The sequence below is a fragment of the Plectrocnemia conspersa genome, unplaced genomic scaffold, assembly GCF_051122295.1.
Source record: "Plectrocnemia conspersa isolate PC_06_02 unplaced genomic scaffold, ASM5112229v1 ptg000008l, whole genome shotgun sequence".
NCBI lineage: Eukaryota > Metazoa > Arthropoda > Insecta > Trichoptera > Polycentropodidae > Plectrocnemia > Plectrocnemia conspersa.
In genome coordinates this window covers 517,716-543,251 of record NW_028277172.1, presented here as the reverse complement: position 1 = coordinate 543,251, position 25,536 = coordinate 517,716, and the positions used below count along the sequence as shown (strand labels likewise).

The 25,536-nt window shown below is 32.9% G+C and overlaps 2 protein-coding genes across 15 annotated transcripts in view; one reads left to right on the top strand and one right to left on the bottom strand.

The window, feature by feature from the left end:
• Ppn (proteoglycan-like sulfated glycoprotein papilin) overlaps positions 1-16,783 on the top strand; it is a 59,831-nt gene extending 43,048 nt beyond the window's left edge. For 3 of the 6 annotated variants that reach the window (XM_088189480.1, XM_088189478.1, XM_088189479.1), the window contains 30 exons: positions 21-842; positions 1,259-1,345; positions 1,414-1,773; positions 1,858-1,965; positions 2,928-3,086; positions 3,161-3,433; positions 3,499-3,699; positions 3,786-4,077; positions 4,146-4,423; positions 4,880-5,056; positions 5,127-5,303; positions 5,375-5,554; positions 6,064-6,234; positions 8,292-8,376; positions 8,448-8,578; positions 8,885-9,055; positions 9,133-9,256; positions 10,434-10,509; positions 10,574-10,772; positions 10,845-11,048; positions 11,753-11,923; positions 12,217-12,477; positions 12,539-12,751; positions 12,821-12,951; positions 13,867-14,017; positions 14,667-15,122; positions 15,385-15,540; positions 15,698-15,811; positions 15,890-15,986; positions 16,060-16,783. In XM_088189480.1, coding sequence (XP_088045606.1) covers positions 21-842; positions 1,259-1,345; positions 1,414-1,773; positions 1,858-1,965; positions 2,928-3,086; positions 3,161-3,433; positions 3,499-3,699; positions 3,786-4,077; positions 4,146-4,423; positions 4,880-5,056; positions 5,127-5,303; positions 5,375-5,554; positions 6,064-6,234; positions 8,292-8,376; positions 8,448-8,578; positions 8,885-9,055; positions 9,133-9,256; positions 10,434-10,509; positions 10,574-10,772; positions 10,845-11,048; positions 11,753-11,923; positions 12,217-12,477; positions 12,539-12,751; positions 12,821-12,951; positions 13,867-14,017; positions 14,667-15,122; positions 15,385-15,540; positions 15,698-15,811; positions 15,890-15,986; positions 16,060-16,111 — 6,077 coding nt within the window. In that variant the 3' untranslated portion in view covers positions 16,112-16,783. The remainder of the gene's footprint in view (positions 1-20; positions 843-1,258; positions 1,346-1,413; positions 1,774-1,857; positions 1,966-2,927; positions 3,087-3,160; positions 3,434-3,498; positions 3,700-3,785; positions 4,078-4,145; positions 4,424-4,879; positions 5,057-5,126; positions 5,304-5,374; positions 5,555-6,063; positions 6,235-8,291; positions 8,377-8,447; positions 8,579-8,884; positions 9,056-9,132; positions 9,257-10,433; positions 10,510-10,573; positions 10,773-10,844; positions 11,049-11,752; positions 11,924-12,216; positions 12,478-12,538; positions 12,752-12,820; positions 12,952-13,866; positions 14,018-14,666; positions 15,123-15,384; positions 15,541-15,697; positions 15,812-15,889; positions 15,987-16,059) is intronic. The other 3 variants (XM_088189482.1, XM_088189481.1, XM_088189483.1) reach the window with 3 other exon arrangements.
• LOC148232640 (uncharacterized) overlaps positions 16,781-25,536 on the bottom strand; it is a 76,039-nt gene continuing 67,283 nt past the window's right edge. For 6 of the 9 annotated variants that reach the window (XM_088189490.1, XM_088189492.1, XM_088189488.1 and 3 more), the window contains 6 exons: positions 21,578-21,733; positions 21,119-21,487; positions 18,302-18,361; positions 18,088-18,240; positions 17,835-18,009; positions 16,781-17,446 (listed from right to left, as the gene is read on the bottom strand). In XM_088189490.1, coding sequence (XP_088045616.1) covers positions 17,277-17,446; positions 17,835-18,009; positions 18,088-18,240; positions 18,302-18,361; positions 21,119-21,487; positions 21,578-21,733 — 1,083 coding nt within the window. In that variant the 3' untranslated portion in view covers positions 16,781-17,276. The remainder of the gene's footprint in view (positions 17,447-17,834; positions 18,010-18,087; positions 18,241-18,301; positions 18,362-21,118; positions 21,488-21,577; positions 21,734-25,536) is intronic. The other 3 variants (XM_088189491.1, XM_088189493.1, XM_088189485.1) reach the window with 1 other exon arrangement.

Here is a 25,536-nt window from a genome sequence, read left to right as displayed (position 1 = left end):
ATGATTTTTTATGAATACAGAATTATCGACCAAACTGGATTCTACAGAAACTACACCCTCAATGTTCAGCTCATCTACAGACATGTCGACTATGATGAGCGAGTCCAGCTCTGAAAGTACTACTATCCAAGATGATCCACTATCCACAACAGATAGTGAATCAACAGTAATTACTACCGAAAGCGATCTTAGCAGTTCTAGCGTATCTGAAGTACAAACTACCGAATCGTCCTCTTCAACTAGCGATAGTGATGAAAGCGTTTCAAAATCATCTAGTGAGTCTAGTTCAGATTTCAGCACTCAATCCGTCACTGATTCATCTACAGATATATCAAGCAATCCTCCTACAACTGACAATATATTATCGTCTACTGATAGTACTGAGAGTAGTACTGACGGATCGACGAGTAGCACGGACAATTCGATGAGTAGTTCAAGTGAACCAAGTTCAACTGATGGTACAACAGATAGTTCTACAGACACGTCAACAGATACTTCAACAGATACATCAACAGATATTTCGACAGATATTTCGACAGATAGTTCGACAGATAGTTCGACAGATATTTCGACAGATAGTTCGACAGATAGTTCAACAGATAGTTCGACAGATAGTTCGACAGAAAGTTCGACAGATAGTTCAACAGATAGTTCGACAGATAGTTCGACAGATAGTTCGACAGATAGTTCAACAGATAGCTCAACAGATAGCTCAACAGATAGTTCAACAGATAGTTCAACAGATAGTTCAACAGATAGTTCAACAGATTTCACAACAGATAGTTCAACAGATAGTTCAACAGATGCTTCAACGGACACAACAGTTAATATTTCAACTACAGGTAAAAGATTTTTCAACTTTATCGGCGTTTGTATTATGCGGATTTTCATATAAATTAAGTAATTAGAAATAAATTAGCCATAATCCAATCTTCATTATCGTTTTACCAATTAAGGGTTAAACGATAATAATGGGTGGGCCTTTAGAACATTTCGTTTCGTTTAACAAACGAATTCGGCGAATTTCTGTCATAGTATGTACTGCCGATAAACGCTCTATTTATAAAAGTTTTTCGAAGGCGTAAAACCGAATCAGTGCACTGAAAGAACCAAAAGAACATTCGTTTTCTTTTGGTTCTTTCAGTGGACTGATGTTAATCTGATTTATTCCGTGTGAATTCAACATTTTCCCTTTGACTTTTATTTGTGAAAATGATAAAAAAAAAAAAAATGTAATTGATTGTTATATTGTTGACAGATGACACAAAAGAAACACCAACTACGAAAGAGAGTGATGAGCCCGATAGTGAAGCATTTATAGATGAAAGTGTGACTAAAACTCAAGGTATAAATACACGTATTATTACATAAAATCTAATTTCACCTTATTAAAAATATTAATTATATCTTTAGATACAACAGAGTCTTCATTAAGCAGTACTATCGCAAGTGAATCTTCTTCTGGAATGAGTACCGATACTTCTGACAGTACTACTGAATCTAGTACAAGTGATAGCAGTGTATCGACCGATCAATCCACTGGAATTGAAAGTTCTTCACAGATCTCAACCGATAAAACAGATACGACTGAAAATATTGAATCTACAACCGATAGTGCGTCTACTACGGACATGTCTACAGTTGATTCCACTGCTGATATGACATCTACTACAGATATGTCTACAGTTGATTCCACTATAGATTTGCTGTCTTCCACTGATTCATCCACCACGGAAGGAATATCTTCAAGTTCCGAATACACAACAGACATGAGTATGCTTATATATGGAATATGGAAATTTTATTTATGTATTTGTACTTTTCATAAGCGATGCTAAAATATTAAATTCTTTTAAGGTTCTACTGATAGTTCCACAGACTTGAGCAGTTCGTCAGATAGCAGCACAGAGAGTACATCTGAAAGTGGATACTCGACAACTGAATTCTCAACAGATTCTAGCACAAGTAAAACTATTTCTTTATTAACTTTAGTTTTTCCTAATAAGCGGTCGTTTTTTGGATATTGTTAATTTTTAATTTAATTTTTATGATGGGATATGATAAACTTTGTTATGTGATACATTCAAACTAATTTAAAATGAGATAAATTTAATATTTAAAAAACATATAATAATGTTTTAATCTTATATTACAAAAAAGGCTCAGTTTCGTTCCAAAACTCGCGCTTCATGCTCATGATATTGTGCATTGCGCTCGTAACATTCAAGAATGCATTTCTGGAGTACTGTTTAACTTTAACGAGCTTTTAAAATAATATAAAATGGAGCCCCACTTGATTTTCATTGTCAGCTCTAAAGTGAAGTTTATTTTTTAATATGTAGGAAAATTTTCTGGTTCTTGAATAAATTCTAGCTATCTATAGAATTTTGTAAAATATTTTCTATTGATAGGCTTTGAAGTTTTTTAATTACATCACCACTAAAAATCAGTGCAGTGGGAACGCTCGGTACCGAGCGTTCCCACTGCAACGGCGCCAACACGATTTTATTGCTTTTAACGTGGATTGTGTTTTGTGCTCTTCTATTTGTCAAAATTAGGTTTAGATATGCTTCATTCGATTCACACTTATTAAAAGTCGTAAATATTGTTTTAAAAATGCCAAATATTAATGTTAGATAACCGAGCGCTTCTACTGCGACAGTGAAGGCACGATTTTATTGCTTTTGACGTGGATTCTAAACAGGGACCCCTTGAATTTGGCCAGAAAAATGCATATTATTTAATGAAATACTATGAATTTTAATGAAATGGTGATATTAAAAAAACGATCACTGACTGTCCATATTTTGCCCCTTTCTGGAAAAATCTGAAATAGCATCCCTGTATCTCTGTGATAAACATCTTGTACAGTATTATACAAGATATTTACTTGTATTATAAGTAATTTATAAAATATTATTTATTAGGTGAATGGGGATATACATTATCAACGCTAGAAGAAATCATTGGCAAAGAGTTGACTACTCGCAAATGCAAACCAAGATCAAAGAAACCGGCTTGTCTTAAGTCGAAATACGGATGTTGCTTCGATAACAAAACTGAAGCAACTGGTCCATTCGAAATGGGTAAAGTATTATATGAAAATAAAAAAATATAAAGCAAGTAAAAATTATAATTTGAAACTTGTATTTTGATTAAGGTTGTCCCATGCCGCTCACCTGCAAGGATACAAAACACGGATGTTGCCCTGACGAAGTTTCTCCCGCTCAAGGAGCAAACGGAAAGGGATGTGCAGTCCTACCTTGTGATGTAACACTGTTCGGTTGCTGTGATGATTTAATAACTCCGGCCGAAGGCAATGATAAAGAAGGCTGCCCACCTCCGCCACCAGCTTGTTTGAAGGCGAAGTACGGTTGTTGTAAGGACGAAACTGAAGCCACTGGTCCGAACAAAGAAGGATGTCCAGAAACCGGTTGGTATTTTTGATAGTTTGATTAGGTATAGTAGTATAGAAGTATAATTATTTAAATACTATAGTAACAACAACAACTACAACAACTACAACAACAACAGTTGAACCGGAGAAACAAGAGAAGCCGGAAGAAACTCAGGAGCATTGCAAAGATTCTGAATTTGGATGTTGTGAGGATGATACAACTAAAGCAACTGGACCTGAAAAGGAAGGATGTACATGTGAAACAACTCAACACAAATGTTGTCCAGATGAAGTTACAGCAGGTAAATGAGTCATATAATAAAATGGCAGCAATCCATAGACAATTGTGTATTTTGTAATACTTACATGTACATAATATTTTTTGCAGCTACTGGTCCAGATAACGAGGGTTGTGTATTAGGTTGTAATTCAACCATGTTTGGATGTTGTCCAGACGGAAAGACACCAGCTCATGGACTTTTGTCAGAAGGATGTTGCCTCACTCAAGCGTTTGGTTGTTGTCTTGATAATATCGTTCCAGCTAGAGGTCCTAATTTCGAAGGGTGCGGCTGTCAATGGACTCCTTACGGTTGCTGTCCAGACAATCAGACAGCAGCTAGAGGGCACGATAATGAAGGATGCGGTTGCAAATATACACCAAATGGTTGCTGTCCAAATAGGTAAATACAAAAATTGTTTATGTATAAATAAAATTGTTTATACACTCTTTTATTTTTCATATAATTAGATATACACCTGCATCTGGTCCTGATTATGAAGGCTGTCCTTGTTATACTTATCAATTTGGATGCTGTCCCGATGGCAAGACTATCGCTAAAGGACCGAGACAACAAGGTTGCAGTTGCTCAGACACTGAATTCGGATGTTGTTCTGATGGTGAAACAGTGGCAGATGGTACCGGATGCGATTGCTCCGCTAGTAAATATGGTTGTTGTGCTGATGGAATTGCTGAGGCAAAGGGTTCTGAATTTGAAGGCTGTGAAGATAAACCAGAGGATCTTCAAGGTATTTTTTTATTTTTACTAGTATCACTAAGATAATATGTTTCACCATTTTTCTCGAACAGCTTTTACAATGACGGACTTCTTGTCAAAGAAAATGGCTTTGGTAGTTTTCATAAAAAGCATACAAGTCACGTTTAAAAATATGTACATATCTGAATCAGTAAGCAAAGTACGTTTTTGTGTGTGAAATGGCATAAAGGTAGATTTGCAATTGGTACATTTGGAAATGTTGCTATTTCCTGGAATGTACAATTCGGGGATGCTGTACCTGCTCTTTATGTTATATGTTGAATAGCTTTAAGTATATTTACGATGCTTGTTTTTAGATGGTTATTATCATATATTAATAATAGTGTACAAATTGAAAAAAGTTCTTTCATTTAGTTTAAAAGTGAACACTGTAATAACAAAATACAGCCTTAGATGTTGTTTAATTCAATAATTATTCATTTTATAGGATCATGCAAATTAGCAAAGGATCGCGGTCCGTGCAGAAACTACACCGTTAAATGGTTCTACGATATGGAATATGGCGGATGTTCGAGATTCTGGTATGGTGGTTGCGATGGTAACGACAATAGGTTCAGATCTCAAGAGGAATGTAAAGATGTATGCGTAGAACCTCAAGGAACCGGTATATATTATTTGTTATTAAAAAATGTGTCAATATCGAGATGGTATATTGCTATGTAATTATATTTCAGACATTTGCAATCTACCCAAGGTAGTCGGTCCGTGTGAAGGCTACATTCCAAAATGGTATTATGATACTGAAAGCAAACGTTGCGCTCAGTTCGCATACGGAGGTTGTCTCGGTAATAACAATAGATTTGAAACAAGAGAGGAATGCCAGAATCTCTGCGACAAACCTAAAGAAGCAGGTAAAGTATATTTTAACAGAAATTCAACAGGTTACATATTTTATATTATGAGAATTGTAATTATTTTATAGATAAATGCGGGCAACCGGCCGAGAGAGGAATATGTGCCGGCAACTTTACAAAATGGGCTTTTGATACCGATAGCAAGAGATGTCAGCCTTTCGTTTGGGGTGGTTGTGGCGGAAACTCTAACCGTTTCATTTCAGAATCAGCTTGCGTATTACAGTGTGACACACCAGGAAGCATTAAAGGTAATGCAAATTTTGCCCTTTTTTAAAGAGAGATTTGATTGCGCTTTTGATTTTTTTAAGAATTTTGCTTTAGTTTGGTGAAAGAAATCTTGAAATTCTTACTACTATTTATGTGCTTATAATAATGCAAATAAAAGCGAGTATAAATTTAATAGCTATTCATGAAACACAACATACCTTAAAACTGTAGTATTTTGTTAAGCAAAAGTATCAAAAAATGTTCAATTTTGTTGAGTAAGTTAGTGATTTAAAATATTTGACTTGTGTGAGTTTGCTATCTTAAGTATTATTATATTAGAAATTAAATATAGGCTTAAAGAGTTTTGGTATGTATCTTTAGAAAAATATAATAAATATTTTTTTTAAATACAAGTGATTTAACTATAATAAAAATATTAGCTTGCCATTTTGTTTGAGCTTGTTCTTTAGGTTATGGCTTTTATATAATATAAAACTTAATTTTTGCATGTAACGCATGTTAATTTGGTGATGGTGATGACGAAACGCAGCCATGTGCTTATTGCCCAGAGCTGCAGGTAATTGCACGGAAAAAATACCGAAATGGTTCTTCGATCGCGAAGAGAACCGTTGTATGCCTTTCTACTATACGGGATGTGACGGAAACGACAATCAATTCGACAGTGAGGACGAATGTCTTGAGGACTGTCCAAAAGTAGTCGGTAGGTGGATTTTAAGAACAATGCTATTAACTACTAACAATAGTTATAATCAGGGCCGCCGAAAGAAAAACCGAGTCCCGGTGCTTATTGTTGCTGCGGGCCCCCCAAACATTGAAGTGAGATCTAAGATATATTATTTAAAGACTCATAGCTTGCACAATTATGAGTTTTCTTGTATAAACGAAAATAAAAAGCAAAAAAATGTAAATGAACACCATTTTATAATATTTTTACTGTGACCCATAGAGAATTGTAAAAAGTCATATTAATGTATTATATTATACTCCGAAACTCAAATATTTTTTTTTTCATATATAATAAAAAATATATCCACTATATAATAAAAATTTTTCCACTATATAATAAATTATCAGAGCCTCAAAGCGGACCGGGCCCTGGTTATTTACATCGGCTGGTCTCTGGTTATAATAATTAACAGCAATGCATTTTCTGTACTTATACAAATGTAGGATTAAGGAGTGAGGTTATTCATACATACATATGTTTGTACTAGAACGATAGACCAGTGGTATAAGTATAAGACTAATACCTGAATCACATGGGTTCAAATTCCGTATGGAATCTAGTGTTTTTCAATTTATATCGTGTCTGAAGATCGGAATTAGTGATTATTATATAATTATAATTATTCCAATCGATCATCATATATTAGGTTTTCCTAAATTTTTCAAATCTCACGAATGAATAATTAAAATAAAGTCGAGCTAGGTCGTGTATAGAGATAATTATTGATTTGAAGCTGTATTAATAAAGTAGATGTCACTAATTTAGATTTGCTCCCCCCCCCTTGATATTGTCCTTTTGAAATCGAAATATTAAAAAAAAGAACGCTGACTTGCCAACTTTTGCCCCCCTCCCCTGGAAAAAGCTGAAATGACGTACCAGATTCTAAACCATAATTTCTCGGGTTATCCCTCAAAGCAAAATCTAAAAATAAGTTTTGAATCTATCCCGAAAATATTTTTTAAAATGTGTCATTTCACCGGTAAATCTATATTTTTACCAGTGGAAATATAATGATCAGGCAGGTGCTATTAAAATGAAATATTTTAAACTTTTACATATATAGTAATAAATACATTTACAAACTAATCATTATTTATTTACGTTGGCACTAGTGAGGTTCGAATACATTTTCACTAGTAAATATATATTTATACTAGTGAAAATATAATTTAACTGATAGGCGCTAGCGAAATCATATGCTACTCTAAAATGTCTATGAAACTCCAATTGACAATTGCGAAACGTCCATTTGCTGTTAAAACCAAAACCTAATCTAATGAATGTTTTAAAAGTAATTATAGTTTTAGAACATTTATTAGGTCAAGTCCAAAATATAAATAGTACAGACAAACATTGCTCCATAGTTTGTTTGCATTTGGATATTACACTGTGCTTTAAAAATATGATAGTTATCCTTACCGATATACGATGCACTTCCGATATGAGAGTATTGGTAAAAGTGTATACAAATCAAATTTTGGTCAATAGGAGGGTGCAAAAACAATTATCACTTCTCAGAAGTAAAAAATTCACGTTAAAAGCAATAAAATCGCGTCGGTGCCGTCGCGGTGGGAGCATTCGGCAACGAGCGTTCCACTACGACGGCACGATTTTATTGCTTTTGACATGGATTTTTGATGTTTGAGAAGGGATAATTGTTTTTTGCGCTCTCCTATTAGTCAAAATTTGATAAAGATATGCTTCATTTGATTCTCACTTATTATAAGTCGTAATATCGTTGTAAAAAGTTTTAATACAAACGCTATAAGTGACAGCCACGGCACGATTTTATTGCTTTTAACGTGGATTCTAAACCCTTGAATTTGTCCAGAAAAATGTGTCACCTAGTGAAATACTATGAATCTTAATGAAATGGAGATATTAAACGGTCACCGATTAGCCAACTTATACCCTCTCCTGTACAAATCTGTAATGACGTTCCTGCTCAAATCATCCATTAAATTAATTTCATTATCACAATTATCATATACAAATAAAATAGATTATATAATTTTTGTAATAATTTTCAGCACAAGATATTTGCATATTACCTCCCGTGACTGGGGAATGTGCCATTTATGAACATCGCTGGTACTTTGATTCGGCCAAAAAGAAGTTTGTACATTATATTCATTACACATGGATTTAATAAGGTATATATTAAATTAATACATATTCAATTATAGGTGTGAGCATTTCTATTACGGAGGATGTGGAGGTAATACGAATAACTTCCGTTCGGAAAGCGAATGTGAAAACCGCTGTGGTGATGTTCAAGTGACTACAGTTGCGACTCCAGTTGAGCCATTCCAGCCAGGTGACTAAACAAGTTTTATGAACAGTCTTTCTATTCTTAAGCGTCTTATCTTAGACTTCCTGAGAAAATCCTAATACTGACTTTCCACATATTCAATAGATCTGGAACTCTTTTGAACTTTAAAGCTTTTACATTTTCAAGTTTCTTAATGTAGAGGTTTTGAATTTTTTTGGTAACGGTTTTGATACTTTCTATTCTTTTAAAATCAAGATAAATCATCCCGTTTTATATATTCAAATACATTTCTGTAATATATGGAGGTTAGAAATTAGAAATTTCATAATGATTATAATTTATTTGTAATAGAATTCTGCTTCTTAACTGCTGATACTAGACTATGCAGAGAGTCTGAAATCAGATGGCACTACGATAGTTCTAAGGGTGTGTGTGATCAATTTGAGTGGGGCGGATGTGAAGGAGTACAAAATAATTTCCCGGACAGAGAACAGTGCGAGTATTATTGCTCTAGCGTACAAGGTAATATAATACATTAAATTCTCTAGGTGCATTAGGTTCTCACAACTTAAATAATGTTTAATTAAATTACAATTTAGATACATGTCAGCTACCAATGGTCGTCGGGCCATGCGATGCATCAATTCCTCAATGGTTCTACGATAAAAATTCTGATTCATGTAGTCAGTTTGCTTATGGTGGATGTAAAGGAAACAGCAACAGGTTTGATACTATTTAAAACATATATAATTAATTCATTGACCTAGTGACCTACCTGCAATTTAATATAACAGGCTATTTTGGACGTGGAGTATTGTTTATTGATTAATATACTTTGTTAAGAGGCTAAAATGCTCCGCCCGCAGTGTTTTTCTCATTTATCCGAATACGAAGTATTTGTTAGTAAAACTTCACTATAGATCTTCAATTTATAGATAAAAGCGGGATCCAGTTTTATGGTTATTCATAAAATTTTGTCATAGTGCTCCAATAAACAAATCAGAATAGTATTTGGCGCTTATTGTAGAACATTTGGATGGTAGTACACAAACATATCGTGATTAACACTTTCATAATGGATGGCATCACACAAACTTTAACATGAGAGCCTACTTTTGGCCGCCGCCGTTCCTTTCATTAATATTTATTTTGAGATTCGTCGTTTCTTATTTATTTTAAAACATATATGATATTTTCTATGAGCTTATGTTGCTCAATATTAGAAAACTTTTAATATCAAATATGTATGACCTAATTCGACTTTAATTAATCATCACGGTATTCATCTGTGAGATTAGGAAAATCTAGGAAAACTTAACCTGTGGTATCGATCAGAATAATATTTATAAAATAATCAATAATTCCGATCTTATGTACACGATAGAAAACGAAAAGCACTAGGGTAATAGTCACTGACTTATACCACTCGTCTATCGTGCTGGTCATTTATACTCGTTTTTTTTAAATATGCAATCTATAGAACCAAGTCATGACAGACTGTCCATTCTATGAATTTTCTGGCACCCGATGAGTAGACATTTTTAGTAGTTATCAATAGTTTTTTTTGAAGTTTAATTTTTTCAACTGCTGTATTTATTTTATTTAATGTTCTTTTTACCATTTTTAAATCAGTCCATTTAACAGTTCATGGTAGCAGGGTTATTATAAACAGCCCGCAAACGCTAAATCATTTGTGAGGACTTTATAGAGAAGAAAATTCCTTTCAAAAGACGAAAATGTGTGCTCTTTATTAATTAGCAACATCTTTCAATGCTCTAAAATCAACAGAAAATAAACCACGACTTGTCTATCGGTTCTATCTATGCAATACAATACTTCTATAACTTTCTAAAAAACTGACTTATGAGCAAATTTTCATTTTATATAATTTCATTATCAGATTTAGTACGAAAGAGGAATGCCAACAACGATGCAAGCAAGGACCGGTCGAAGAAATCGTTCCTGCTATTTCTGAAGTAAAAAATAATAATATATTTCACAATATCTTACAATTTAATGAATCTTTTTTTAATTATAAAGCCTGAGTACGAGAGACTGCCGCAATTGTGCTATGAATCGTACACAGCCGGTAACTGCAGTCAAAATATTCCTGCATGGGCATTCGATGGAAATTCAGGAAGATGTATTAACTTCTTCTACACTGGATGCGACGGAAACGATAATAGATTCGTTTCAGAAGAACAGTGCCAAAGAACTTGCGGACAATTTAGAGGATTGGGTAAGATTTTAGTCATTTTATAATTGTATAATTATTTGATTTCGCGTTTAATTATGCAATATATAAATACAGAGGTTTGCCGATATGGTATGGAGTATGGTTCATGCGAGGAAAATTATCCCAAAGTTTTCTTCAATGAGACTCGAAGGGAATGCATGAAATTCTCATACAGCGGATGCGGCGGAAGTCCAAATAAATTCTCCAGTGTTTCCGAGTGTGAATCGCTATGTCTGAATAATAAAGAACCAGCACTTGAGATTCCAGAAGAAGAGATAGGTAATACAGATAGATTTTAGTATAACTTAAATACAGTATGGCAAATAGAAAGTTTCCGGCATAAAAAATATTATATTATTAAGTTATCCATGTTTAGAATTATTGCCTTGGATATTTTTTTATATATACGTCGAGAGTATAAGACATTGAAAAAGAAATCCATATATTAGACTCTGTCGATTTTTTTTATATTAAAACAAAATGGCGACAAAGCATCACCATGTCATACTCCTTTTGAAATTTATTTAAATAATTTGTTACAGATACATTTTTACAAGATTGTATAACCACAATCGTTTTCAGAATTTAGTTATTAACTGTGTTCTAATTATTTAACAAAACAAAATTATACAATTTGTTTTATAATAAAGCTTTACGTCTACAACGTTGTTGTGGATGTTAGTCATATTCTTAAGGCTATTGAGCAAAATCGGTAAGAAGGCACTTGATGGACTTGAATTTAATTTTAAATTGCATAGAGAGATTTTGCAGGAATAAAAATGATACTACGAGATGTACATACATATTTTAACTATAAGCATTTATTATTATTATTACGATATTAGAATTATAATGAAAGGGAACTAATTATGTTACCAGATTTCTGGAAATTTATGCCAGTCATTTTTTGCTTGACATACAACATCAACACACAAATACAATTCATGTACTAGCTTTAGTTCACAATTTCATTTTAAATCTAGATATTTGTCAGTTACCCGCTGATGAAGGGACATGCGATGAATATAAATATAAACGTTGGTATTTTGACCAAGATAGGGGTAAATGTATTTCGTTTACTTATTCTGGATGTGGCGGAAACGAAAACAGATTCCATACTTATGAAAGTTGCGTTGATTTTTGTATCGACGGCGGTAAGTCTTCGTTGATGGATAAAGCTTAATCGATGGTTCAAACTAAAATATTCGCAAATGGTGATTGTCTTGGCTGATACTTTACAATTAATACTATAGGGAACGGTTTAACTATATTTCTCAATTTTCCGATTAAAACTAGGTAACGATTTGGAGAATAACAAATTAGTTTCTAAATTGGGTGTGTGAAACGAGCTTCTGCATGAGATAACAGTCTGAAAACAACGAATAACACATTACGATACAAATATCTTAATAATTTAACTATAATCTAATAAAATTCCACATTTTAGAGTCAAATGAGATCCTAGTTGATGAGAGAAGCAAACCTGAAGAGCCTAAAGTCGATCCATGCAAATCATACACGGATGAATGCAATACGATGAGATGTCCATATGGTCAAATGAAATCTCTCGAGAATAACGGTTGTGTGAGATGTACTTGTTCTGATCCATGTGAAGAAACGCTCTGCGAAAATAACTTCAAATGTGTTATTGGTGCATATAGGGATTCAGATACAGGAGAAACCAAATTTAGAGCTGAATGCCGAATAGGTATTAATATTATTTATTTTGTTATTTAAGAATTAAATTATATTTATAATAAATTTATCAGTTCTAAAAACCGGCGAATGTCCATCGGACGCTTTCGAAGAGGAATCAAATGAAATTGCTAACGAATCGTGTGAAAGACAGTGTTACATAGATGGAGATTGTCCTGATGATTACAAGTGTTGCCAAATAGGCTGTAAGAATATATGTAAAAGTCCAGTTCAGCCTCCACAGTCAGCATTTACACGACCACCTACAGTTACTTACGCACCTGGAGGTAATATATAACTTGATTTGAACTATCTTTTAAAATAAAACATAGTTGTAAGACTCATTTCATTGATAGCCATTGCACCAACAATTGACGAAGAGCAAGAACCAGAAGTATCGGTTCAAGAAGGAAACGTGGCAGTACTCAGATGCATTGTTTTTGGAAATCCACCACCGACTGTTACATGGACTAAAGATCAAATATATGTAAGTATAATATAATTAAAAAATAAAATAGGTGGCAAATCTTTCAATATGCAAATGTAAAACGTGTTTCTGTTTACAAATGTTGAGTTTTAGATGCCGTTGGTGAATAGTTGTTTTTTAATACAAAAAGGCCTAGATAAGCATTAAATATTAGTTAAATTTTATATAAACAATAGATTCTGTAAACAGATATCACCTAAGTTGTATTCCCAGTTATAAGTTATATCATTGACATGAATTGTAGACAATGTTTTTTAAAATTAATTTCGTCTGCCAGTGCATACAAGTGTTTTTGAATTCTCTACTCGTGACATAAGCCAGTGGTATACATTGTTGACTAATATCTGAAAAACCTAGGTTTAAATCCCATGTGTACCCTAGTGTTTTACAATTATAATACTATTGTGTCTAGGAGAGCAGAATTCATAATAATTATTATTTAATTATAATTCCAATCGATCGTCACAGATTAGGTTCTCGTAGATTTTCTTAATCTCACGGATGTATACCGTGATGAATAATTAAAAATAAATGAACCAGGTCGTGCATAGTGATATCTATTGATTGTATGCTGTAATTATAGTTTATAATTAACAAAATAGATGTAACTGATTTACTAAACTGATTTTTTAATTTGGTATCCTACTACTTACCTGTAGGTGTTGATTGTGTTGACACTGTTGTAACGTGTCATTATACAACGGAAGATTTACAATAAATAAATAATATTGAACATGAGAGAAGCATTCACTTTTCAAGTCAATTTCTGTTACATTGAGCGTTTGTTCTTGTGACTTATTTATTGCCGTGGCAATAAATATGCTCCATTAGCGAGTTTTTACAAAGGCAGATAAACAGAAAAACAAACATTTATCATTTTAGTATAGATATGATAAAGTGTAAAATCATTTACAGATTGATGGAAACACCGGCCGTTACAGACTTCTCACAGACGGAACTTTGCAAATCATATCAGTTTATAGGAACGATTCTGGTGTATACGTATGTACAGCTGACAATGGCATTGGAAAGCCTATAAAGAAGGAATACAATCTTCAAATCACCGGTAAATATAATCACTGAAGGGGAATGGTATATTTTAAGTATATTCACTGAAAAGATATCTTGTAATACTTTGGCTAATGTAGAATTATTGTGTAAATACTCAGGGACTAAATGTAACTGCGGTTTAGAACTCCATTTTCACTTCAATAGTGCGATTGGTTATCCTCCATTCTAACCAAAAACAGCATGTAAAATGCTGAATGATTTATGAGTATAAAATGCTCTTTGTGATTTAACTAGGTCTACTAGGGCTTAAAAATTATCTATATGTAATTTTTACAGAGCTAAATTAAAATTAAATTATCGAAATCCATAGTAGCAAAATAAATAAGATTTGATCCGGTGTAGATTTATTACTTAAGTTCAGCCCTAAACTTTTAGTACTCATATAACTATCATCATCAATTCTCGCTTACTTCACCAACGATAAAGTGTTTCATAGTAGAAAATATAACATATTCAAAGTATGAAAGATCTCATTTTAGTGAATATAATATTTTTTGTGGAAGCATGGGTATGTGGTGATGGTTATTTAAAAGCCGAGGCATGGTTTTGATTGGTTGTGGAGATCGTAAGGTTCCGATTGAAGCTTGGCATCGGAATTAACATAGCACGTGCACGGTTTAATTACATTTTTTAACACTGGTTAGATCCCGAACAGCGTCCGGCAAGTATAGTCGAGTTGGACAGTACCATAATAGGAACCCTCGGATCGTCTGTGAACTTGAGATGTTTGGCATACGCCTGGCCGAAGCCAATGGTGCAGTGGTGGCATGGTGAGAGCCCAGTGCCACTCTCAACTCGACACTATGAATTCTCCAGGGAGTATTCGCTGCTGATAAGGTCGCTGCAGCTTTCGCAGCTCGGCGAGTACACGTGTCAAGCTTATAACGGAATCGGAAAAGCCACATCGTGGACGGTCACGTTGAAGGCGATTAAGCCTGTGAACATACAGGAGGATCAACTTAGATTATATGCAAAATATTTGCTCACTTCTTTGAACGAACCCGTGGTAATCACGCCGAGGCCTCAAAGACCGATCATTGAAGAACTGTCCCCGGAAATCATACCTGAAGTACGCTCGGAACCTCCTAGAGTGTATAATGGTTTGTTTGTTGCTTATCCTTATAATTAAATAGGAGTTTTTATTTATTGTCTTAAATTTAATAAATTGATTCATATTATGTAATTATTAACAATATCGGGGATTGAGTTTTACTAAATTTTTGCTTGTTGATTTATATTAACATTTTAAAAGCATATGATTTTTACTAATATTAATGTAGATTTTGCATTAGAGTTTTATTAAAAAATTAACATTTTACAAAACAGCTTATAAATAAAATAATAATATAATTTTATGAATAGTTCCAGTTACTGCAAACATTAGTATTGAAAAGACGGAATATGCACATGGATCAGATTTGTCTATATCTTGTGATGTTGATGGATATCCAATTCCAAGAGTGTCGTGGACTAAAGATCAAAGACCACTATTATCCAATGACAGAATTCAGATAACAGGTAATATATTTTTAATATGAAAAATGTATTAGAGAGCCGAAAGAATTATACGAAGTGGATATATAACGCCTGTTATGTTACAACGAAAGTCTTATATTACATAAATAAATTAACATTTAAATACCTTAATTATAAGTAATTAATATTACATTTACAGAAGCCAGTAGATTAATAATTGAAAATGTCAACGAGACCGACTCTGGACGATACACATGCGAAGCTGATAATGGATATAGCTATGCCAGTAGCTCTGTTGAAATTAATATAAGAGGCAAACACTATTTCTATTAATTATATACAATTATTTAATAAAAATATTAATTGTCCTTTATATTTTATTTTTTAATAGGGTTCTCTTCACCTGTGAACTGTACCGACAGTCCATATTATGCTAATTGTAAATTAATCGTAGCAGGAAAGTACTGTCATCATCCTTACTATGCTAAGTAAGTACCATTTTGCTTTATTGTATTTTAGATGGCTTTTAACATAAATTATATTAAATGTATATTATTTCAGATTCTGTTGCCGTTCATGTGTTCTAGCAGGTCAACTAGTGATTAATCCATAAGAGCTGGTGATAGCGTGTGTACATGAAGAAGTCATCAATAGTCATTTTAATTAATATATTAATTAAATAAAAAAATAAACAATGATAATTTATTACATCTACTACGCTTTATAATTAAGTAATTTATATACAAATATATAATAACGACATATTTACTGTATGTATATATGTATTTTTATTATTATTGTTTATGTGTGTATGTGCATGTATGTGTGTATATATAATTTCTATTGACCATCCAGTGTTCATTATATTCCGTTTTTTCCATATAATATAAATATATATTTATATATTTTTTTTGGCGTTTAATTAGTTTTAATTTAATGAAATACGAAAGAATGGCACGGCGTGCCTAAAGATATAAGTGTATTATATCATATTTTTTTATTACCTAAAGAGTATTCTTTTATAAAATGTATAAATATAATAATAAGAGTATCTTTATAAAGTGCCATATTTTTATAACAACTTTATACTTATGTTTTTTGTAAATATTAAAAAAAACGAACAAGAAATTATATTATTATATAAAATAGAGCAGTGCATTTATTGTCTTTTTTGATAGCGTAATTTTATGTTTGTAATAATAGAAAAAAGTGTGGTTTTGACTTAACCAATGAGCGTTTATTGTGTTTTCCAGTTATTGTATATACAATAAAACATACAAAATATTATTAGAATTTTTATTTGCGATTTATAAGTACAAAAATTTACTTCACATACATGCTAACTGTTCTCACAAATATAAGAATATAAATTATTAATAAGCTATAATTTATAATTTTTTTTGTATGAACATTAGAATTATGACACGACTGAATATTATTTTTTTACATAATACACATTATTTACAGATAAAGCTCGATATTTTTTTATTAATTCGTAGGAACAACGATTTTGATAATAATCACAATTTAATGCAATTTCTTAAGCATTACCCAACACCGAGATTATAAATTTCATGCTCGATACAAATGTTCACATCTCAAACATAAGCTGCTGTGAATTTTTATTGAAATATTGTTAATTTATGCTACCATTATATCTAATAGTCACTTTCGATCAACGGTTAAACTGTAATTTAAAAGAATAATGCAATTTTGCAATGTTAATATGGCTATTAGGGTACGGCGGTGTGTTTTTTTGCTCAGTATGTTTACTCCGACTATCGCCTTTTCACCACTGGTTTTGGCTTCGGTTTGTTATGAAGCATGGTAGCGCATTTTGGAATATGTCTGTCGGCGGCTGCTTTGCTGAACTTTCTGCTGCAATGTGGGCATTGTGTGTAGTGTGACGTGTCCATTGGTGGTGGTGGAGGAAGATCGGACAGTTTACCTGGAACAATACAATATAGTTATTTAGTCAATATAACTTCAGCAATTAAATTCTTCTCAGTGTCTTAGAGTGAAGCTGAGCATATTTTTTTTACACATTTTGCACAAATCAATGCACATTTAGCCAAGGCAAAAGGGAGACCCTAAAGAGTAACTATGCATAAGTTAATTTAGATCAGTCAAAGTATGGATGGTTCTTCTGCAACATCCTGTTAATTTGAGCAGTGACTAACAATATTTCAAGAAGTTTTAGCTCATCATGCAGAGAAAAATATCTAAGAAGGGGTAAATGAAGAAACTTCTGGTTGAATAATCTGAAGTTCAGGTTCATAATAGTACTCAGACAGTCGTCAAACTCTGGGTTTGAGTAAAATGGGAAATACACTCACCTCCTTTGCTAACGTATAACTTGGCTTGCTTGGCTGCCCTTATAGTGTTGATGAAGTCTTCGTGCTGCCTGCGCCAATTGCTAGGCTTAGATGGCGACTGAGCTGGTGGAGCTACTCGCACCGAAGGTCTGACACCTCTTCGAGAAGGCCGCACATAAGTCTCCACTTCGGTGCCCTATTCATTCGAAGAAGAAAAAGTACACGTATTATATCCGCTTAATCGGAAGGGTTTTAATCATATGTTGACACTCACGGCTACCCTATGCTTAAGCGAATCGTATTGCCTTCGCTTCTTGCTGGCTGTTTTGGAGCAGATTTCTATGTGTTTGTCTATGCGATCCGGTGCGAATTGGCGTTGGCATATGTCGCACATCTTCCTGGATGAATCGGGTCTTACTAGGTTTGCCTTAAAAATTAAAATAGATTAAGATAATATGGAAGACATAAAGATGTTTCATCTTGCTCACTTTGGACTTTGTAGGCGTTGTGTTGGAACGTGGCGCTGGGCTGGAGATTTTTTGTGCTAGCTGTAAAAATTATTAATACATTATGAAAGATTGAAGATATGAACAATCTTACTCACTCTAGTCTTTGTAGGATGCATGTTAGCAGAAAGCACTGGACTGATTTTTTTGCTACACAAGTTTTTTAACGTTATGTTGTAACCATGGATTTCTAAGTTGACAACGTAAACAGGTTAAAATTACATAGAAACGGGTGAGTTAGTTAGATATGTTTTAAACCGACGAGAATGCAAGGAAGTTTGTCCAACCTGGCAACGCTCAGTTGTGTGTTCTATTAGGAGTTTACCTTTTATGTATGTATATACTACTTTAATATAAATTTCGAGTCTACGCTATATATTACATATCAATTTTCGCTCGTTACCGAGCGTTCCCACTGTAATGGCGCTGACACGATTTTATTGCTTTTGATTCTGAGAAGTGATAATTGTTTTTGTGCCTTCCTATTGATCAAAATATGGTTTGAAAATACTTTGACTAAGGCCGGTTTCACACGTGCCGGATGGATTTGCCCGGCACCGGGCCGGCGTCGTGTAGTGGGGGTGGTGTTGTATGGCCGGCACCGGAAGGATTCGTCCGGCACGTCTGAAATGGTCAGTACTAGCCCATACAACACCACCCCCACTACACGGCGCCGGCCCGGTGCAGGGCGAATCCATCCGGCACGTGTGAAACCGGCCTAATACTCTCATATTAGAAGTCCGTAGTAATAACAGTAAGGATAACTATCATATCTTTAAAACATTATGTAATATCCAAGTGCAGACAAACTATAGAGCATATGCGAGATTGGATGTCTGTCAATACTTTTTCTTTCGCTAATTTTCCCCTGAGAGTTGAGTTGGTTTAGTTTGTATTTTGGACTTGACCTAATGAAAGTTCTAAAACTGTGATTAGTTTTAAACTTTTCATTAGGTCATGTTGAATTGGGTTAATTCGTGTAAGAAAGGTTTGGGTTTAAACAGTAAATGTACGTTTTGCAACTGTCAAATTGAGCTTCATAGACATTTTAAAGCATCATATAGAAATATATATCTACTGGAAAATATAACTTCAGCATAAACTGTAACATTTGTACACCACATGGAAATAATTAATGAATTAAATATATTGAAGTATGTAAATGTATATATTACTATGTATAGAAAAGTTAAAATCATAATATTTGACTAGCCAATGTCAGATAAGTTATATTTTCACTAGTTAAATATATATCTACCAGTGAAACTGTATTCCGATATGATTTCATTGTAGTGATATGTTTATAAAAATATTTTCGGGATAAATTCGAGACTGTGTTCTTTGAGGGATAACCAGGGAATTTCTGGATTAGAATCAGGAACGTTATTTCAGGGGGGGGGGGGCAAAGTTGGCCGATTGGCCAATTGACCACTGATTTGTGGTCATTTTTTTGATATTTAAATTTCATTAAAACTCATAGTATTTCATTAAATGACACGTATTTTTCTAGCTAAATTCAAGGGGAGGACAAATGTACTCACCTGCCCACCCCAAATGACGTCTCTGGATATATGTATATACCCGTATACGTCGCAACGATAGTCACACAATGACCTTTCGATGCGGTCCAGCTAAGCTTGGAGATTACGTGACAAGAACAGCCACGTTTTTATATTCGCAAAATTTCTACAGACAATTTAAGAGTAATTTAGAGAAAAAAAACTTTACAATTATGACTTTTTCAAGCTTTTCTATGCACAAATTTAATTTTTATAATATATATAAATTGATTGGAGTTTAGTTAAACAGTTAGCAGTTAGTTTTAATTTGAGCACACCATATTATTATCAATATCTCCAACCAGTATTACATTTTATTAGATTATAAAAACGAAAAATAAGCTGAGTTGAATTTTAAAAGCAAAAAATAAATTTAAGCAATTGTATTAAAAATATATATAATACAATACATTGAAACGTTAAAAATGTTTATATACATAATGAATATTATGAAACGGATTGACATTTTATCAAGGGCTAGTGAGAAAGTCAATTAAGTTATGAAACATTTATTTGGCAAAATCTGATATTTTATTTAAATGAAACGAAGAGACTTTTAAGCCGAATTTTTTGGATATATTATTCCATGAAAAATTAATATCGGTATTTTATGAACGAGCGTATATCGACAGCTGTCAGTCGGTTTCTGGAAACCGCTTGTTAATAATTTGTAAGTTTTGAAAACCTGTTGTTGAAAAATATTTTCATGTAATAGTTACTACTTGGGAAATTTTGATCTTTAATTTTATTTTTTATTAAATAACAGTTAACCTAATGCGGCTTTCCAAAATGGTAGTAGTTTTCTGCCGCAGAGTTTATTTATAAAAAGCGAATCATTTTGCATAAAATATGAATTTCCGTTTATCTATAAATATATTTGAATCGATTAATATTATATATTAGCAAACGCAATTGTGGCAATGATTTAATCAATATAATACTATAAATAACAAAAAGAGAGAAATCGCCTTTAAAACGTTATGGTTTGCTATTAAATTGCCTATTGATGTTACTCACAATGTGCTCAAAACTTCTAGCAACTGTTCTCACTGAAAGACTAATATATTGAAATAAGCCTGCAGCAATCATACATGACTATCAGTAAATGGTTTTAGTTTGTTAGTTAATAAATGCGTTACTATTAATCTCATTTTCGTTACTTTATTTTCGCAAAAATAATATGGAATGTTTCTTAATGTTAAATATGAATTAATTTAAATTGTTCAGGCTATTATATTACCTTCGAAGCAACAGGAGAACTCGTCTTGGGAGAAGTGTTTTGTGGGCTCATTACTGTGGGTTTCGAGCTCCTATCAGCACTTATCCTATTTGGAGCCTTCGGTACGAAGCCGTTTTGTGGGCTTTTTATCGGTTCTTCATCTGAGTCGTTTTTCACCGGACTCTTAATGTTATTGTTCGCTTCTTGCTTGATTGACTGCCTTTGAACGTTCACTCTTCCCACGTTTGGTAGTTTGTTGATGCTGGATTTCGTTTCGGAGCCATTTAGGACCATTTTCTTGTCGAGCTTCTTCTCGTTGAGATTAATGTCTTTTACGACCTTCAATTCGAAGTGTTGCCCCTTCAGACCGTTGGTAGTCTCCATTTTTGTCTGAAATGCACAAATATTGTTACAAAAAAATAAGATTTTATAATAGAGATTTACTGGGATTTTTTTATACCAGACAAACGGTAATATCACCTGTTTGATCTTCAGCGTGACTTCTTGGCTCCTGTCCAGTTGGTTAGCGTTTCCGTTGAGCCTTTGGGAAGCTGGTTTGTTCGTCGTCAATGGTTGGAGAGGATAGCTTTTATCTATACCCGCCTTCGTCCGCCGTTCCTCAAACATCTGTCGGACCTGTCGTAAAACACGATAATTATTACGTCAGATCAGATTTTCCATTTAAAATTCGACCCACACGAGGCCGTATTTCAAAATTCGACCCAGAACCTCTCGTGCATTATGCAAAGACCCTCGACGCTGGGGCCATTACGGGGATGAGCGCCTATCCCCGCCTCTAATAATGTACTAGGTATTATCAAAAAGACGCTGGACTATTATCATATATATATATATATATATATATATATATATATATATATATATATATATATATATATATATATATATATATATATATATATATATATATATATATATATATATATATATATATATATATATATATATATATATATATATATATATATATATATATATATATATATATATATATATATATATATATATATATATATATATATATATATATATATATATATATATATATATTGCTTACTAACAAATTAATCAATTTTTTAGACTTTAAAGCAAGCCATTTTTCTATATATTATACATACATACGCACTGCTTCACTATTTAAAGTATTTTTTATTTAATTGAACTTTCAAGTTTTCAGCACAAATTTTAATTATAGAAATATACAAACTACACAGAGAGTCTCAATAATAAATTACTTATATAAAAAAGGCTGTAAGGTCACTTAAAGAATGCTCAAAATCCATTTAGTATGCTTCCCAGAAATATGCCAATTAGTTAAAAAATAAATCGTCTGAAGCAAAATATTTTTCGGTGTACATTTTATTACGTTTATTGGCTTACAATTTTTATCAAGCGTAAAAAGTCTCAAATATTTATTATATACTTTTAATCAAATCAAAAGATTCAAGCTGGAATGCCTTTACTCTTTGAGTAGTAAGTTAATTTATACACATTTGTTAATTACTTCTTATTACATTTTTTAGCATTTAAATTATGTTGTATATACTGATTGTACTATATCGGGAGAATATGGAAGGTGAGCAACAGAGAGCATTCATTTTTTCTCGCGGGATTTTTGCAATATGAGGCGGGCGCGTCGCCTTGTTCTCGTCGCTTAGTGCGCGTGGACTTCATTTATGTCCAAATCCAGTTTATTTTGGACAAAAATGAAGTCGTCACATTGTGAGGTTAGAATGTCTCAATTGCAAGCGGGAGCTAAAGGCTATTCATCATAGACAGAATAAAAATATTCATTAAATGTGAGTGATACCCTTTGCTTATTCATGTTTTTCTTCAACCAATTGGAGCTAATGGGGCGTAAATTGAATTTGCAACGATATTTCAATCTTTCAAAATAAAACACTGCTAATATCAAATAAACAAGAAGAATAAAAATATACTTTGACTTTCATTATTCAGCATGAAAAATAAATTATAAGTGATTTGCTTTTAAGTTTTTTTCTCAAATTCTATCTTTATTATCGTGTATTATATGTACTGGGGCCGAGTTCCTGTTTGCTCCGGTCCATTAGTGTAGTTTGCTTACGATAACTCTAGAAAACCGACACCATAAACACTATGTTGCTACGATATCGTATTAACGCGCTATTTTAAGAGTCCGGTTTCTTTTCGATATCACCTCGTGCCTACCCTCTCGTATCGGGGGTCAGGAAATGGAATAAAGACCCACGGCGGACTAATATTTTTCATCACCAGGTCTATTTTCAGGGATAACGACTTTGAAATTTCCCATTCAAAGCTTTGAACGGTCGGCTAGACTGGCCCGAAGCTTTTGGAAATATTGAGTTATAGTAGAAAAGATATTGGCTTTATGTGCGCTACACAAAATATATTTTTTATCAGTCTTGTAATGCGCATAGTAGTAAATAAACTTCTAACTAAATCTCTACATGTCATAGTATGTGGCTTTCGCTTCTATTTAATTGAAGATCAATACGAGACAAGCCCAACGGTTGTAATTTACTGATCGCACATTAACATTGTATATACGTGTTTCATACATAATATTATTTTAGTGCTTGAACGGCAAATTTTTGATGAATCCTTTGAGTCAATTAAATTATTTGTTATTGTATTATAACTTATAACGATTATTATATTAAAACTTGTAGCGAGCGAGAAGCGTAATACCGCATATACAATATATATATATATATTTTCTCATAAAAAACAAGCCCGCAGCTGTATTCAATTTCAGATAACATCGTCTGTAAAATTGACAATGTTTTTTTATTGTTATGAAAGTAAAAATATAAGGCTAGTCAAAAGCCGGCCTAAGTTGTAAAAAAATATTATTTCCTAATAATTATAGTTTGTTCAGACCATTGCTAATTTTTTTTATGACATTGAAATTATATTAGAAGTGATATTTATAAAAAAAATTTGTTAATAATAAACGCATTAAAATAAATAAAAAAGGCAATGTCTTATTCCAGAAGCTTACAAATGGTTTATAGCAAAGGTCGGTTAGAAATGTCCTATTTGTCATTTTTCTTATACTGTAAAAGCTTTGCAAGCTTCGATCTACAATATTTAAATAGTGATTAAAGTAATGGATGAAGTGTGTCCCGAATAATAACTGTTAAATAATGTTCGTTTTACCAGCACGTACAATTCTAAGAAGAATACAAAAAAATATAATATAAATAATATCCTGGATATGTTGTAAATAAGTGTAAATTTAATTAATTTTAAATAATATAATTGTATTTTATTACTGTTATTACTACTAATGGAGGATTGAATTTGAGTTGAAAAAAATCTTCCACAAAATTTCTAGAATTTTATTATGTAATTTTAATGAGTCTTAATCGTATTATTTACTAAAATTTTTGCAATTTTTATTAATGTTATTAAGGCTATATTAAATTTAAGCAAAAGTCATGGTGTTTAAACTACAGGCAGTTTCAAGAATTTTAATTGAGATTGAAACGTAATAGGAAGACATTATATATTACACAATCATTTAACAAACAGTTTTTCGTTAAAAAATAAAATATAAAAATATACGTATGTATGGTGCATATAATATTACTCATAGTTCAAATCGATTATTTTACTTTACATTTTAGGGGTGATTGCTCTCGTGGCCAGTGAGACTCAATGTGAATCTAGTAAGACTTTTTATTGATATAATAAGTGCGACGGAAGATTATCGGCGAGACGTTTCCTCCAAGCGGTAGTGATACTGATGCAGGTAATGATGCCCGTGGATGATCCTCAGGGTTCTTCTGGCTGTCTGCAGCGAGTTTCAGGAGGTAGTTCCTCTTGCGGCAACGATCGTTCGGGAGTTGCAGATCGTCTCTTCGCGTCTATCGGTGGGAGCGCGTCTGCTGGTCTCCTCGAGTGGCTGCTGGTGAGTCTCACTTTCCAACAGTCTACTTCTCCTCATCACTTTAGGGCTATAAGGCTCAGTGGCCAATCGTATATGTGCAGCGATCTTCGTTGCAGTCACTTCGTAGAACGACAAAATACGTCTACGCCTTTACAAAGCGACGTTCGATCGTCCAAGGTCGTATTGCATTTTTCGGAAATATCACATATGTGGTGATTTATGATATCCGTGACCGTTTCACTGTCCGGTCTCCAAAATCTTTTACGCTGTTATGTTGCTTATCTTCATTGTTAATAAATGATTTTGTCACAGTCATTACCGCGAGTTTAGGGTTTGAGACAATGACCCTTTCAAACGTGGTCATCCGTGTGTGGTCGTTTTTTAATCCATAAATCAGCAAACTTCTTCAGTTTTAGTTTTTATTTTTGTTTGAATAAGTCTTAATAGTGCAATAAATGTCCTTTCTTGATAAAATATTTTTAACGAAACATATTTATTTTTTGTAAATTATCCATTATGATAT